The sequence below is a fragment of the Cibotium barometz genome, chromosome 50, assembly GCF_041138505.1.
Source record: "Cibotium barometz isolate CiBa-2024 chromosome 50, ASM4113850v1, whole genome shotgun sequence".
In the NCBI taxonomy this organism is placed as follows: Eukaryota; Viridiplantae; Streptophyta; class Polypodiopsida; order Cyatheales; family Cibotiaceae; genus Cibotium; species Cibotium barometz.
Genome location: NC_141095.1, coordinates 13,253,057 through 13,267,984, shown reverse-complemented (window position 1 = coordinate 13,267,984; position 14,928 = coordinate 13,253,057). Strand labels below are relative to the sequence as shown.

General features: G+C 44.5%; 1 protein-coding gene across 1 annotated transcript in view; it reads right to left on the bottom strand.

Annotated features, from left to right (window-relative positions):
- Window positions 1-10,956, bottom strand: part of LOC147609821 (E3 ubiquitin ligase BIG BROTHER-related-like) — a 53,436-nt gene extending 42,480 nt beyond the window's left edge. The window contains exons 1-3 of the mRNA XM_086786717.1: window positions 10,775-10,956; window positions 10,242-10,462; window positions 4,612-4,933 (exon numbers count right to left, since the gene is read on the bottom strand). Of these exons, the coding sequence (XP_086642843.1) occupies window positions 4,612-4,933; window positions 10,242-10,427 (508 nt within the window). The 5' untranslated portion in view covers window positions 10,428-10,462; window positions 10,775-10,956. The remainder of the gene's footprint in view (window positions 1-4,611; window positions 4,934-10,241; window positions 10,463-10,774) is intronic.
- Window positions 10,957-14,928: the final 3,972 nt, after the last annotated feature.

The window sequence follows — 14,928 nt, the reverse complement described above, 5'->3', positions numbered from 1 at the left end:
TATTTTGATGCATCGCCAGAATGCAATCGAGGACGTTTGCCATTTTTCAAGAGGGGGGTATGTCATGGCCCTGTGAAAATGGAACAGCACGAGTGTGGGCATGGTGGTTGCAGAGTCAGAATATTTTATGATTCACATGGGGGGTGCCCAGACAGAGTTTAAGATGTGTGGACATCCCTAGGTGTGAAGGGGGGAACTAGAACATTAAACATGTAATGTTTATAAAAGTTGCCCCTAGGCCTTAGTGGCCCTAGGGAACTTTTAAAAGTTTGGGGCCCTAGGGATTATTTTGGGGAGGAGGGCCACTCCACTTTTGGAGTGTTTCTCTCTCCTCTCTCTCTCTCTCTTCCCTTTTGGGAGTCAAAAGTGGGAGTACATGCGTGGAAAAGTGGAGAAAACTGAAGTCGACTGCTGAAGGGGGCTGCGGCTGCTGTATCTGTGTGCTGCTGCTGTTTTCTTCTGCATATTCAGTCGTACTTCCCACGTGTGCAGTCCGTACAGCACTGTACGACTGCAAGTACAGTGTTGCTGCTGTAATCTGCTTACAGATTCTTCACTAGGTGCAGTCGGCGCAGTCCTTCAGGGAAAGTACAGGAGCTCTACGGCAGGTTCTGACACCTGTACGACTGCTGGCAGGTGGCCGTACAGTCAAGTACAGTTGGTGTCTGCTGTACAACAGCAAGTACAGGTGCAGGCGCCTCCTCTGTTGCAGTGGGCGCAGGCGACCAGTATCAGGACAGCAGGCTGCGTGTGCAAGTACAACTCCTGGCACGTATCCCAAGGAAGTACAGACGGGTACGTGGCTGTTTTTCACATCTGTACATTCAAAGTCAGCATAGAGGTGAACACAAGGAGGAAGGTACAGGCAAGTACGTGCACATGTGTGAGGCAGGATTGTGGAAACAAGTGCCTGCAAGTACAGATTGGTACCGTTGCTTCCTCCAGTGCTGTTTCACGAGCTGAATTTGGTAAGCTCCGTTTCTGTTCATCTATCTCTCTTTCTACTGCTTGATGTCTATTGCAGATATGAGTTATCTGGCCCCTTGTGAGAGGAGGGGTATGGCAGATTGACAAGGGTTGAGATAGAGTTTGGACTGCATATGTATGTATGAGCTGAGATGATGTATCATGCACTTGAGTTATGCCAGATGTATGCTCATGGCTGCCCTGCTTAATGATCTTGGCTGATCAGAGGGAGGCACAGTGTGTTATTTGGAGACACAGATCTGTGTGCATAGATCCTCTGTGCTAAGAAGGATTTGTGGGCCGTCAGATTGGACATACAGGTGTAATCTCTTGGCTGATTTTTGTTGGACTCAGCAATTCATATTATTTCAATTAAATAAAGAAATACCGCAAGGGGCGCCAAGCTTTGGGGCCAACAGGTGTCGCTTTGTTTTCAGATTTGGGCACTCTAGCTCCAATCTGTTTTGTTCACATCTAGACTACAAGTGGACGGGTGACTGCTATTCTACCGCACTCTGGTTTCTATCAAAGGCCGGTTTCACGAATCACTACCTTCTTCCAGCCACTCAGTTGTGGGACATCCTCCACAGCTCGGACACACCCCAAATTGGTCTAGCACAGATTGGGAGATATCTTACCCTTAACCCGATGTATGACATCCTACACCCAGTCATAGGCATCGGTTGGAGCTAGATGCTTTATTGGATGTATTTACCCCCTCCCTCCCAACCAACCCACAGTAGTTAACCAGAGCCCTGTATGTGATTTATCACCACAATACAGAGTACTTTGTACTTTGTTAGTTTTTGTATCCACTTGATGTCCATTGAGAAGACATGATGATGATGTACACAGGTTTTGTCTCATAGGCCATTTTTTGGCCTTAAGAAGACGTTAATAAAATCTTTCTTTCTTTCTCCATCTGTCTGGATCACCCCCAAGCTTGGTAGTGTCTACTCCCGGAGCTCGTGTGAATTAGCAGTAGGACTGTACATGCACAGCTCCACGTGCATTTGCAGCAGCATAAGATGAATAGAAGTCGATTCTTCACGTTAAAGAGTAGCTCAAAGCCAAAGCTCTGATACCATGTTAGCAAAATGCGTAGTTATGAGAGAGAGGAGGAGAGATAAACACTTGATTGCATGAACACGCGCCTACACGAGAGAGAGAGAGAGAGAGAGAGAGAGAGAGAGAGAGAGAGCACAAGGGAACTTGCTTCACCTTGATTGCACTTGTCAATATTGTAACATGAGGGTCCTTTATATAGGCACTGGACTAGCCTCAAAGTGAGTGCACTAAAGTGTATTCACACTAACCGTACACTTGATTAAGAGATTGTTCACACGCCCATAAATATAACACTATACGTATGCACTACTCCGATGTCCCCTCAAGGAGGCTCACAAGTGGAGATGCACCATAAACCCCGCATTCAATAAGCAGGAGGCCAAGGACAGCGCCCAGTCCTTGTAGGCCGCACATGTGAAGATGTCCTCTTTTCAAGTCCAAGCCTACATGTTGGTCGGCCAGCTCTTCCAGCCCCATAGCCCCTATATAAGGGTGCTCCAGCCCCATTTCTCAGCATCTGAAGTCTTTGCAATACCCGCATAGAGTCCATGTCCCAGGCAGCCCACAGGCGAAAATGCAAGGAAAGGTGGTCTGAAAACAGAGCGACCAGCAGCGTTTGCAGAAACACAGCACATAGAGGTCTTCAGGAAGACAAACCCAAGTACCAGGTGCTGCCTGGCAGTACAGCAGACAGGTGGCCAGGACAGCCCCTCTCTACAATGCTCTGCATGCGCCCACATCAGTGTTCTTGGTGCTGATTTGTAGCCAACAGTCAGTCACATACACATTTAGCAATACAAACAAATACACCTTCACAGTGGGGGGCCCTTCTATCGGAGCCCCAATACAGTGTACTCTCTACTGTCTCTCTCTCTTTCATGGGTTCATGTGCAAATTGTCAAGTTTATGAAAGCTAAATTATGCTCTGATCAAGTTGCTGATTCGTCTCCAAGCTTCCACATGCAACACAGTGACACACCCAGTCCCCCTCAAGGTAGTAATGCATTGGTTGGTTTCAATTGAAACATCTGACATGCAGGAAAGGCACAACCCCTCAAAAATGTAGGATTTTGCAAGACTCCATTTGATTCTCTGGGATTTGCAATCTAAATCTACCCATGGATCTCCTGAAACAAGCCTATCTCCTCAATAGGAAAGGCTTTAGTACATGGGACAACCTCTGGGAATCCCAACATAACAGATAGATCCCTTGGCTTGAACTACAAAGAATGTGCAATATCAACTGAAGAAACAGAACCCTTCAGGTAGAAAGGATTGCCTTTTGGATCAGTCAAGACCTCCTGGACTCACTGAAATGGCTTTCCCATCCATAATTATAAATGGATATACCAAGCCAAGATTCTGGCTATCCTGGAGCTGCAACCGGAAAACCATGCAAACATTCAGAATGCAACTCTAACTGGAAATTCAGCTGGCTCCTGATCAATGGTATGACAAATTCAGAACGATCTGGATCTCAATCATTCTAGAAAAGAAAAGTTGCCTCGTTTGGTTCACATTGCATCAAGTAATACGAACTGTCCACAGCGGATTGGAATGCATTGCATGTATTTGGGGCAAATCGATATCAATCTGATGCCCCAAAAATAAGGCAGTGTGATCTCATGCATGCATTAATGAAACCAGTTCATGGTTATGCTCCAGTGGAAGAAAATACTGCTTGACGATCCTCATGGAATGTCCTAATGTATCAAGGTCTGAAATACTATGACAAATGGGCAATTTGGATTGCTAGGAATAGCAAAAAAAAATCAAACAAGGACATTAATCCAAATTTTGCTTTTGCAATGGGTTGCAACTTGCAGATGAAGGAGATACAAACTTGGGAAGAGACTACAGCGCAAAAGTCCAATAAAAAGGACATGAAGAAGACCCTAACACAACCCCAGTCTCTTTGTGATGGCCACATCTACCAGGCCACCCAGATTGCTGTCACTCCAGAACAGTTCCAGAACCAGCTGAAGGATATATAGATCATGTCATGGCAGGTGGTGCCATGGGACATGACCTCGTCCAAGGGATCCCTTAATCATATGCAGCCTTTACCTTTTAGATATGTCAGGACTTTTCAAGTTGGCACTTGTTGTTAGCGTTTTGTATATCCTTTTGATATAGGCACTCTGTTCTCTATCGGACTTGCCAGGTTGTCCTTATTATCATTTTAGTATATTTTTTTATCTTTTCCCCTTTTTAAAAAAGACAAAGAGAGAGAGGTTGTACATGCTGGAAAAGGTCATACAAACATACATGCAAGGGATATATGTATGTATGTATGCACGTACGTACATACGTATCTAGGCGTGCGCATGCGCACAAAATGTATGTAATGTATGTGATTGATGTGTCTAATGTATGTAATGTACTTGACATATATGTATGTGCCTTCATGCGCATGTGCGCACGCATATTAGTCTCTGTGTGTGTGTGCGCACGTGCGCAAATAAACATGAACAAAATTACAGTCAAAGCAATAGGAATTGACCTAGCTGCTACCAAAATCTCACACACAGTCTATATCAACCTAATATTTTCAAAGTGAGTGAGAATTGCACATACATCCGTCGACACCAATGATGCCCATCATGTAAGCGGTTGCGTCATGGTGCTCAGCCTCTTGTAAAGCTCTAGCGAAGGCCTCATCATTTTCATAAAGGGACCCATCAACCGCCTCTTCCTCCTCCTCCTCCTGTTCATCTTCATCCTCCGGGTGGCTTGCAAGCGAGAGACCAAGCTCAAGTGGTGGTTGCACTGAAGGCAACTCAGACACATCCTCTTCCTCATCTTCCTCATTAACATACTCATAGTCAAAGCTGCCACTGCCAGATGTATCATATTCACTCCCTTCATTACCAATATGGAGAAGCAAGTATGCATGTTCCTGTCAAGAAAACAAACTCACCCATGAATCAAAATTCATGCATGCATCCCATGATGTCAGACGTGGAAAATTTTGAGTACTGAAAAACAGTGATTGCAAAGACAACACATCCAAATGAATCTCTTGTGATGCTTACCATCTTCTAAAGCCCCAGGAGCTCAGTATCCCACAGCTAGCTAGCAATAATGCAGAAGGCCTTATTTGTGCTTCTAGACGCCCCAGGATAATAAATAGAGATTTGATTGAAATCTGATAGGGCTTCTAACATGTCAGGCTGGAGAGGGACAGAGTATGAGTAGGGGTCTTTACACAGATCCCCGCCCATTGGGCAGGCAGGGGTTGGACGGGGGAGATTCTCTGCCCATGAAGGATGAGCAGGTGAGATCTCCCTATTTTTATGTGTGTAAAGACCCAACATGGATTATAAAAATACAGGAGCAGCTTGACAGAGATGTCAGGAAGACACATAGAGGCACATCCTTACTGCAGTTTAAACTTTAAGGGCCCCAATACGATCCTAGGCAGCTTCAAATGAGACATCCCATGGGCACCCAAACAGTGCCCCAAGTATATGGAACCACTATAGCTAATATGATATCTTCCTCCAAGGCACCATGTCATGACTGATTACCAATTTTTATGTCATGACTGTTAGCATAATCATGGCATATAAAACAGTTTGTTGTTTGGATCACATGCAAGGCCCTGTTTGGTCTTCTATCCAGCCCAGCTGATGGGCAGCTAACCAAAGTCAGGCTATAGTATATACTCATTAAACTTGCAGCTGGAAGCAAAAACCAGGACAGTTTTGAGGCACCTATCCAAACATTTAAAAGTTTTGTGATCATCCAAACACCTCTTAAATTAAGGCTTTGACACATGGACCCTTCAAACAAGCACAAACCTGCAGTATGTGAATGAAAAAACCAGGATGACTCTGAGGCACTAACTTGAGTCCTTAAAGACATACAAACCGTCTTAAAACTGAAGGCTTTGACATATGCACGGTCCTTCTTGCACCACCTACTCCACCCATTCAGCTTACTTTTCACCTCCAATGATTCCTAAACTTGCTCTACTTGCCCCATTGTTAATGCTCTCTCTTTGCTACCTACCTATACCCAATACCACCTTAATACTTAGATGCCTCTAAAGTTTAGTTAAGATTCTTAAGGTCTCCTCATCCTCCTGAACGTCCAGCCTCCTCAGCATATCAATAACTTCCTGTAAACCAGAGAGTTCCTCACCCTCAACTTGCTGGCCTTCTGATACAAAGAGAGCATGGCCATCCTTCACATGGGACTCATCTCTGTGTTGAAGTGGACCAACATACCTATCACAAACTTCATAACCATCCAACCACCTGTCCTATGCCTGCTTGCATTGTTGTTCCAAGATGGTGTTTAGGGCTGAAAGTAGACTCCTAGAGGTTCGGCATGTTACATTGGTATCAGAGCATCAGGCCTGCAAGGCTAAACACTGATTCAATTGCACAGTCCAAGGAAAGGAACCCAAGACATGGAAGAGGTTCCCAGGAGGTTGGCTGGTGGTGTTCAAGGGGAATGGCAGTCCTGTGAGTCGGGTGGATGATCCTCCAAGGGGTGGAGCGGGAGTGGCAAACTCAATACTCAAGACCAGAGAATGTGTTTAGGGACGGGGCATGAAGGGCTAGGGGACAAGATGGAACAGATGCAAGGATCTTCGGCAGATTCGGAGTGGATTTCGAGACTGGGCAGGGTTTTCAATGAAAAGGTTGCCAAGAAGGAAAGAATGACAGGTTTGGGACTCCAGGAACAGACAATGGGATGATGACAATCATCCAAGAACAAAAGTTGGAATGCCGTCGTAAAGTTTAGTAGAGGGGGATGTCATGTGCATGCACATGTACATACTAGTCCCAAGGCTGATCCTTGAAGGGCAATAGATAAAGAACAAGATTAGGACCAGATTTTGCTGCTAGTACGGGCAGGAAGACCTTGTGGAGGACACAGGAGGCTGTTAGGCTGTCGGCCAGCTCATGAAGGGGATATGACTCTGTCGACTACAATACTAATATGATATTTTGTCTAGGACTTGGCCAACAGCAAGTCAGCCAGTCCACAAGGGGATTCTTGACCTATAAAAGGGCTTGCTCATTGTTAGCACATTCAATCCTCCATGGGCTGAGTCATAGAATAGGCTTAGTCTAGGTGAAGTACCACCTTTTGAGGGGAAACCAAGGGCTAGCCAAGAATGTACCTTTTTGTACCATATGAACATACTAAAACTCAGCTCTCTCTCTCTCTCTCTCTTCTCTCCTTCTCTCTTGGTTGCGTTTTGCATCAAGTTGTTCCAGGATGGTGTTTAGGGTTGAAAGAAGACTTCCCCAGCTTCCGCATGTGACATTGGGCCAATAGAATGACCTCTCTAACTCCTCCAAGGTACTGTTGATACCTCTATGACCCCAACAAGAGAATCATGGGCTGATATCATGAAGAAGAACTTGGCACTTTTCTTTGAGTCCAGATAGATGGTTCTTGAAAAACAACTAGCCGTCTTGTATACTGTAGTGGCCTGGTTCTGAACTAAGGACCGGCTGATACTGAGTCCCGAATTCTTCCAAATCCGGATACTGTGCCTTCATGCTTTCCAAGTCTTTCCCTTGAATTTCCAATGCAGTTGACTCTTGCAATGTTTGAATTGTGCCTTTACGATTGAGAGCATCGCCAACGGGGTTATTCTTACCATGAACGTATTTAATCATTCCCCCAAATTGTTGGAACAATTGACTCCATCTCGACTGCCTATCACTCCATTGGGCACTAGGCATGGTTTGCAACCATTAAAGTGCTTGGTGATCTGTCTTAACTATGAAATCTCTCCCGTAAAGGAAATGTTTCCAATGTTTAAGAACTATCACTTCCCCCAAAGGCTCTTTGTCATATACCGAATAATTCTTTTCCGCGGTGTTCAACTTGCAGAAGCCGCTAGCCTATCACCTTGTTGAAGAATAGCTCCAAAGGCTAGGTTGCTGGCATCGGTAATCACCTCGAAAAGGATCATCCCATGATACCAACTTTAAGACTGGTGACCCAGAGGCAACTTTATTCATTGGTTGGAATGCCTCTAAAGTCTTTCTCATGACGGACACTTTTTGGCGACGAGTCTTCACACCCTTGCACGAGTTGGTGAGAGGTGCAACAAGGTCAGAAAACTTGTCCATATGTGTGATATAGGCTTGACAAAGACCCACAAATGAGCGGATTCCCTAGGCTGTTTTGGAAATATCCCAACTGAGTATGGCTTGTACCTTTCAAGGTCCAAGGTAATACTTGATGAGCTAATAATGTATCCCAGATAATGTATTTCCAATACTCCAAACTCACTCTTCTTGGCATTGATAAACAACTCATTGTCTTGCAGGAGTTATAAAATTTTTCCCACATCTAGCTCATGCTGCTCTGCACTCCCTGAGAAGATAAGGATATCATCTAGAGAGATAGTCACGTTTGCCAATGAGATCCCGAACAGAATGAAGGGAGGTCCGACATAGTGCTACAACCAAGTGACATGAAACACATCATGCATCGTCCAACTGGAAGGTAGCTTCAACTTCACGGACACCTCATTGATCTTCTTCACAATGGGAAAAGGTTTGAAACTCTAAAATGACAACTTTGGGCATCGCTTGCCCACATATTTCAGCCTTTGTTTCATAATCCTAAGATATACCCAATCCCCTTCTGAAAATTTCACATCCCTTTTTGTCCTTGTTGGCTTGCCAAGAATAGGCCTCCTGTGCTTTAGCCAACCTGTGCTTCACAAACTCCAAAATCTCCTAGTAATTCTCCGTCACTCTATTAGTGTCGGACACCAGGACGATGTTTTAGTCAATGAGTAAAACCGTCTTCCAAACGTTGCCTTATATGGAGTCCTTCCAATAGCTTAGGCATTCAAAGCACCGTGAGCCAAAAGGTAAAAATTATCCCCACTTACATTGCCAGTCATGGACATAACACTTCAACACATAATGCCTATTGATTGTAAATCTCTATCTAGCCGTCCATCAGTGGGTGGAGGAATGTACTGGAAAAGTTCAACTTAGTAGTAATGGCGTCGTTGGCGTTATGGAGAACAATTGCCTAAACTGCTTTAAGACACAAAGGCAACATTTGTAGAAAAGCCAAACATCTCGTATCAAGAAATGGCATGGTCCTATGGCCTCCAATGTCTATTCCCATTGATTACCAAATTCATCAAAATCCGTATACTTATGCTTCATTTCATTTAGTCCTGTAGTACGAGCTCTATCCATGTCGATCGGATGTAGGAAACAATTTCTTTCTTGCTCGATGCATCGGCCCACGGGGTTGGTCTTGCCTGGAAGATACTCGATCATGCCACCAAATTGTTGGAAGATCTGGCTCGAGCGGTGTTGCTACTAGCTAGTCACTCCTTTGCGCACTTAGCATCATCTAAAGCCAGCGCAAAGTTTGCTAATCAATACGAACCTCAAAATCGTGTCCATATAGGAAATGTTTCCAATACAAGGAGTTTCCAATCATAGGCCGAGTAATTCCTCTCTACAAAATTCAACTTACGCGACATGTCACATAGGCCGCAAAAGTGAGGCGAGTCCTCTTAGGTAGAAACCTTCCACTTTATCTGTTCCACTTTTGAATCTACGCCATCCCCGTCACACCACCTCCAATGGAACCCTCAATCCACAAGACCCACACGGTTGGAGCTTGTCAACAACATCGCAACCTAGCATATCTAGCAAGCGCAATGCTTTGAAGCCATTGAGGACACAAGCAAGGATACAAGCACCCACCAATTTGGCAACTCTGGAAGGACACAGGCAGCCCCCACCACTGGGGTCGATCAGCTGCATCTGGACGAACCTTTCCACACCCTTTGGGGGAGTTTGGAGCACCTAAGGGTGCTTGGGAGAGTATGCAGCAACATCGGCCGGCTTCTTTCCGCATTTGGGGCTCAGACCACTTCCTAGACGGCAGCGTCACCTGGCCCTTGCGGCCCTCTATTGTGAATATCCTTCATCCCCCACAAATGTAGTCTCCCTCCGAGAGCATCCAGCCATGGAGGTAGCCCCCTTCTGTTTACTACATTCTACCTCCTTGGAGAATTGTAGTCCACCCACGAGCAAACACCTATTTTTATTTTTAAACTACTTGGGGGATCTTTTCTCGGGACAAAAAAGTATGCTCCATGATTGCAGTGCATAGTCCATGCATAGAAAGCCATTAAGATGAAATCCACAGGCATTGAAAAAACATTTGAAGTGATTCGAAGGCTTCAAAAAATCTACCTGCTGCTGAAGTGCCCGAGCTAAGGCGAGGTCTGCATCAACTTGACTCAGGCTGGTGAAAGGCTGCCTTGTTGAGCTGTTTTGTGGAGAGGACCCTCCTTCTGCAGCAGCTTCAAGCACCCCATTCACCGGCAACTCTTCCGGCAGTTCCCCTCCATCCGATAGCTTCTCTGCAGACCTTTCCATGGCTCCGAAAGGCGTGTTAGCCCTTGTAATTTCGGCTGCAAACGTTGAGAAAAGGCATGGCCAACGCGGAATAACAAGATCAGTACAAAGTCTAACCCTAGTTGGATCGTCTTAACCCCAACACTAGCTTTAGTTAAATAACCTCAATCGGATCGTTGTAGCTCTAACCCTAAGCCCATGTAACCATAGCCCTAACCTATTCTAACCCTAATCCTAACTCTACCGTTGACCTGACCTCAGAACAGATGCAGCATTCTCAAAAACAAGGAAAGCAAATGGCGGTGTGCCAAGCTCTGCAGTGATCGGAAGAAGGCGAAGAAAACAAGACATAACATATGTACACATACCTGTGCACGCGGAAATGGCTTCGCACTGCTGAAAAACCGCAGAAGGCAAAATGCAGATGATGGAAAGCTCGGATTCAAAGGCAAGAAGAGCAAGAAAAGAAGAGGATTGGAGCCGAGAGAGAAAGAGAGAGAGAGAGAGGGAGGGGGGCTTGTTTCATAGGAATTTCGATAAGCGAGAATTGTAATTAATTCATGCTTTCTAGTGAAATGATGAAGATGAGATTTTCTGTCGGCACTTTCTCCCACGGTAGAAAGTTAGAAATGTGAGATTTTCTGTCGGCCCTGTCTCCCATGGTAGAACGCGCGATACACGCTTTCAAACGGGCACTTCAATTAAAATGATTATTTCAAAACATTCCCATCATGTGTACACACTTGGCCCACTCACTGCACTAAAGCACTCTCTAATTTCTCACCCACGCGACTCGCGACCATGTCAACAAACACCATTTTGACTGTCCTGATGAGCATCCATGGAGTAGCCAAACAACCTTTTGCGTCTCGAGCTTTGCTCTGCCTTACGTGGACCTCTTTCTACAGTTGAGAGTAAAAGTGCTTGAAGGTAGGGTAGTGTGGACTTCCTCTCTTGCGCCTGACGTACCTCTTGGTTTGACAATTTTAACGTCGACAAATTCATCCTCCAACTGTATGTTCTAATACTTTGGTCTGAGCTTTTAGCATGTGGATTGGAGCAAATGTCTAAGAGCTTCTCATGAAAATGTTTTGCCCAACTATAATTTTCAATGTGATTCACCCTACCCAATGTGCCCAATTTGTAATTGTTATACATGTTACTCCATCGAGTGCCTGTGTGATTAGGGAAAATACTCGTGCTAGCATCACAAGTTTTTTTGCCATAAGAGACTCCCACATAACTCTATCCATTTTGTCACTTCCATTTGTCAACTCACAACCCATTTGGGTCCTTTGATGAGTCATGTATTGCTTTAAGGAGCTAATGGAACCATGCTCACATCCAGACCTTATGTTGGTAGTTGTGCTAGTCCCACAAGGCTATTGTTAATCCAATGTGGGAGTTCCTTGTATGGTATAAGACCTTGAATTTTACCTCTTTGCCATTCTTTACATGGGAATGAGCATTGTGTCCTTGCAGCTATGAGACAGCACATTTGGGCCCAATGTTAGTGTTTTTAGTACTCCTCTAAAGGCCCGGCCTTGTAAACCTTCAATTCCCTAATCTTGGGAGCCCTTTTATAAGGAGAATCCTATAAGGAGCTCTTTGGGGAGCCCAAGGGGTCATTGATGCCTGACATGATGTTCTAGATGGTGAGGAGTGGTTGTGTGCTTTAAGAAGTTCTGGGCTGAGTGTGAAAATTTACAAGAGTTTAATTATTTGTGAAGCAAAAATGTGAAAATAAGAAGGGGTGGACTCCTTTACACAGATTTTGATAGTGATATAAATATGAAATGTTGATTACAATGTGTATACCTTCTCACCATTAAGATTTTCAAGATCAACTCTAGAATGCAAGATATTTGAAATGTTAATTACAATGTGTTCTACCTTCTCACCATTTAGATTTTTAAGATTAAGACTAGAATGCAAGATATTTGCATTTCTATCTTGCAGAATTGATTTCAAGGTTTCCAAGCATGATACTATCTTGCAGAATTGATTTCAAGGTTTCCAAGCATGATACTATCCACCTCTTAAGATATAGTTTTTTTGGGTGTTTTAGAGACATTTATGGAGAAACTTATGAAGATTATTAATGTGGGGATCTTTTTAATTCATTAAAAAAGTTGAAGTTATGGTGTGGTTTAGAGGCACCTAAATTGTAGAAAATTAAGAACAATTTAGTTACAGTCATAATCATCAAAGCATTTAAGCAGAATGTGGGGATCTTTTTAATTCATTAAAAAGTTGAAGTTATGGTGTGGTTTATGTTGGAATTAGGGTTGCAGGAATGCACACACAACTTCAAGAAGATGAGGAAGCTTGAGCACAACACAGTAGTGTATTATGAGTGCCAAAAATGAAAAAGATTACAAGCCCTAGAAGATCATGGGCGTATATACAATGCACGGGGGAAAAAACCTCCTAGTGAGGGAAAAAGTGCCCCGGCGGTCCTAAGTGTGTTCACACACATCACTACTATAATATGGTAACAAATCCCCCTTGGAGTGATGCGGTGAACAAGAGCTAGCACTCATGTATAGGGAAGTGCCTAGCTATGTGGACGAATCCACAAAAGGGAGTAAGCCCAAAGCTTTGCGAAAAGCTTCGAACTTCTCACGAGGCAGAGCCTTTGTGAAAAGGTCTGCAAGGTTATCCTGTGTTGGCACATAAGCCAAACTGATCTCTCCTGCAGAGAGTCTCTCCCTGACATAATGGTAGTGCACCTCAATGTGCTTCGTACGAGCATGGAACACTGGGTTCCGCGCAACTGCCAATGCGCTCTGACTGTCAGTGAAGATGGTGGTGGCAGATGGCTGCCCAACACCCAAATCAGCCATAAGGCGTCTGAGCCACACACACTCAACCGTAGCTGTGAAAGCTGCCCTGTACTCAGCTTCACAACTAGAAGTGGCCACAGTAGGCTGCTTCTTGCTCAACCATGATATGCATGAGCTTCCAAGCATGAAGCAAAAACCACTCGTGGACACGCGTGTGTCATAACAACCAGCCCAGTCAGAATCTGAAAAAGCATGTAAATCTGGCGGCAATGATCCCCCCTTGGGATAAAACAACCCAAGATGCCGAGTACCACTCAAATAGCGAAAGATACGCTTCACTGCCTGCCAATGCTTAATGCCTGGGCTATGCATAAATCTGCTCACCTGTGAGACTGCAAACTGAATGTCTGGCCTCGTAATGCATACATAAATGAGGCAACCAACAGCTGTCTGATAGAGTGTGACATCAAAGTGATCTCCAGCATCGTGAAGACTCAACTTCAAACCTGTCTCCATTGGAGTAGCAATAGGCTTGCAGTCTTCAAGGCCAAATCTCCGCAACAATGTTTCAATATACTTTGTCTGACACAAAGCAATACCTCCATCACACTGCTTAAATTGTATCCCCAAATAATGATGCAAATGCCCCAAATCTGACATCTCAAAAGAGGCATTCAAATCAGCCTTAAAATCAGCAATATGACTCTCATTTGGTCCTGTGAGCAGCATGTCATCGACATAGAGAGCAATGATTAGATGTACACCATCCACACGTTTAGCATACAAAGTGCTTTCTGTTGGACTATTCTGAAACCCATGTGCAGTCAAATATGCATGTATTTTTTCATACCAAGCTCGTGGAGCTTGCTTTAAACCATATAAAGCCTTTTTTAACCTGCACACTTTGTTTTCCTGCCCTCTTTGAACAAAACCACGAGGCTGCGATACATACACCTCCTCATGCAAATCTCCATTTAAGAACGCAGTCTTTATGTCCAGCTGATGTACATTCCAACCATTATGAGCTGCTAATGCACAGATGCTACGAACAGTGGTCATACGACATGTGGGAGCAAAAGTCTCATCAAAATCAATGCCCTTCTCTTGAGCATAACCTTTTGCAACAAGCCTAGCCTTATGGCGATCCACTGTGCCATCAGGCTTACGCTTCAATTTGTATACCCACTTAGTGCCAATGGCCTTCTTGCCAGGGGGCAAGTCACATAAAGACCATGTACCATTCTTCATAATAGCATCATATTCTGCTTGCATAGCAGCCATCCAATTTTCTGAACTTTGTGCCTCATCAAATGAAACAGGCTCACTTTCATCGCACATACTAGAAACAGCCAATGCATAACAATCTGACGCATAAGAGGCACCATGAGAGCCAGAACGAGTGCGACTAGACAAAGGGGCATCCAACTTGCTGTCACGCAAAGTCTGCACCAGCCATCTAGGCATGTTCCTAGAGCCCTCAATCTCTTGTCTCTCATCCTCAAGTGCATCATGCACATCTGCATCAGATATAGGCTGATCTGTGCCATCATTTAAAACCTGCATAGGCTGAAAAACTGCCTCATGAGGTATTGCACTTGACTGTGCACCACTGAAAAGAGGCAACAATGTATCATAGACATCACGTGAGCTAATATCTGTCTCCTTAGTACATGAAACCAAGGGCTGAACTGCATCTTCCACAAATACAACATCACGGCTAACCAAAATGCGCTTTG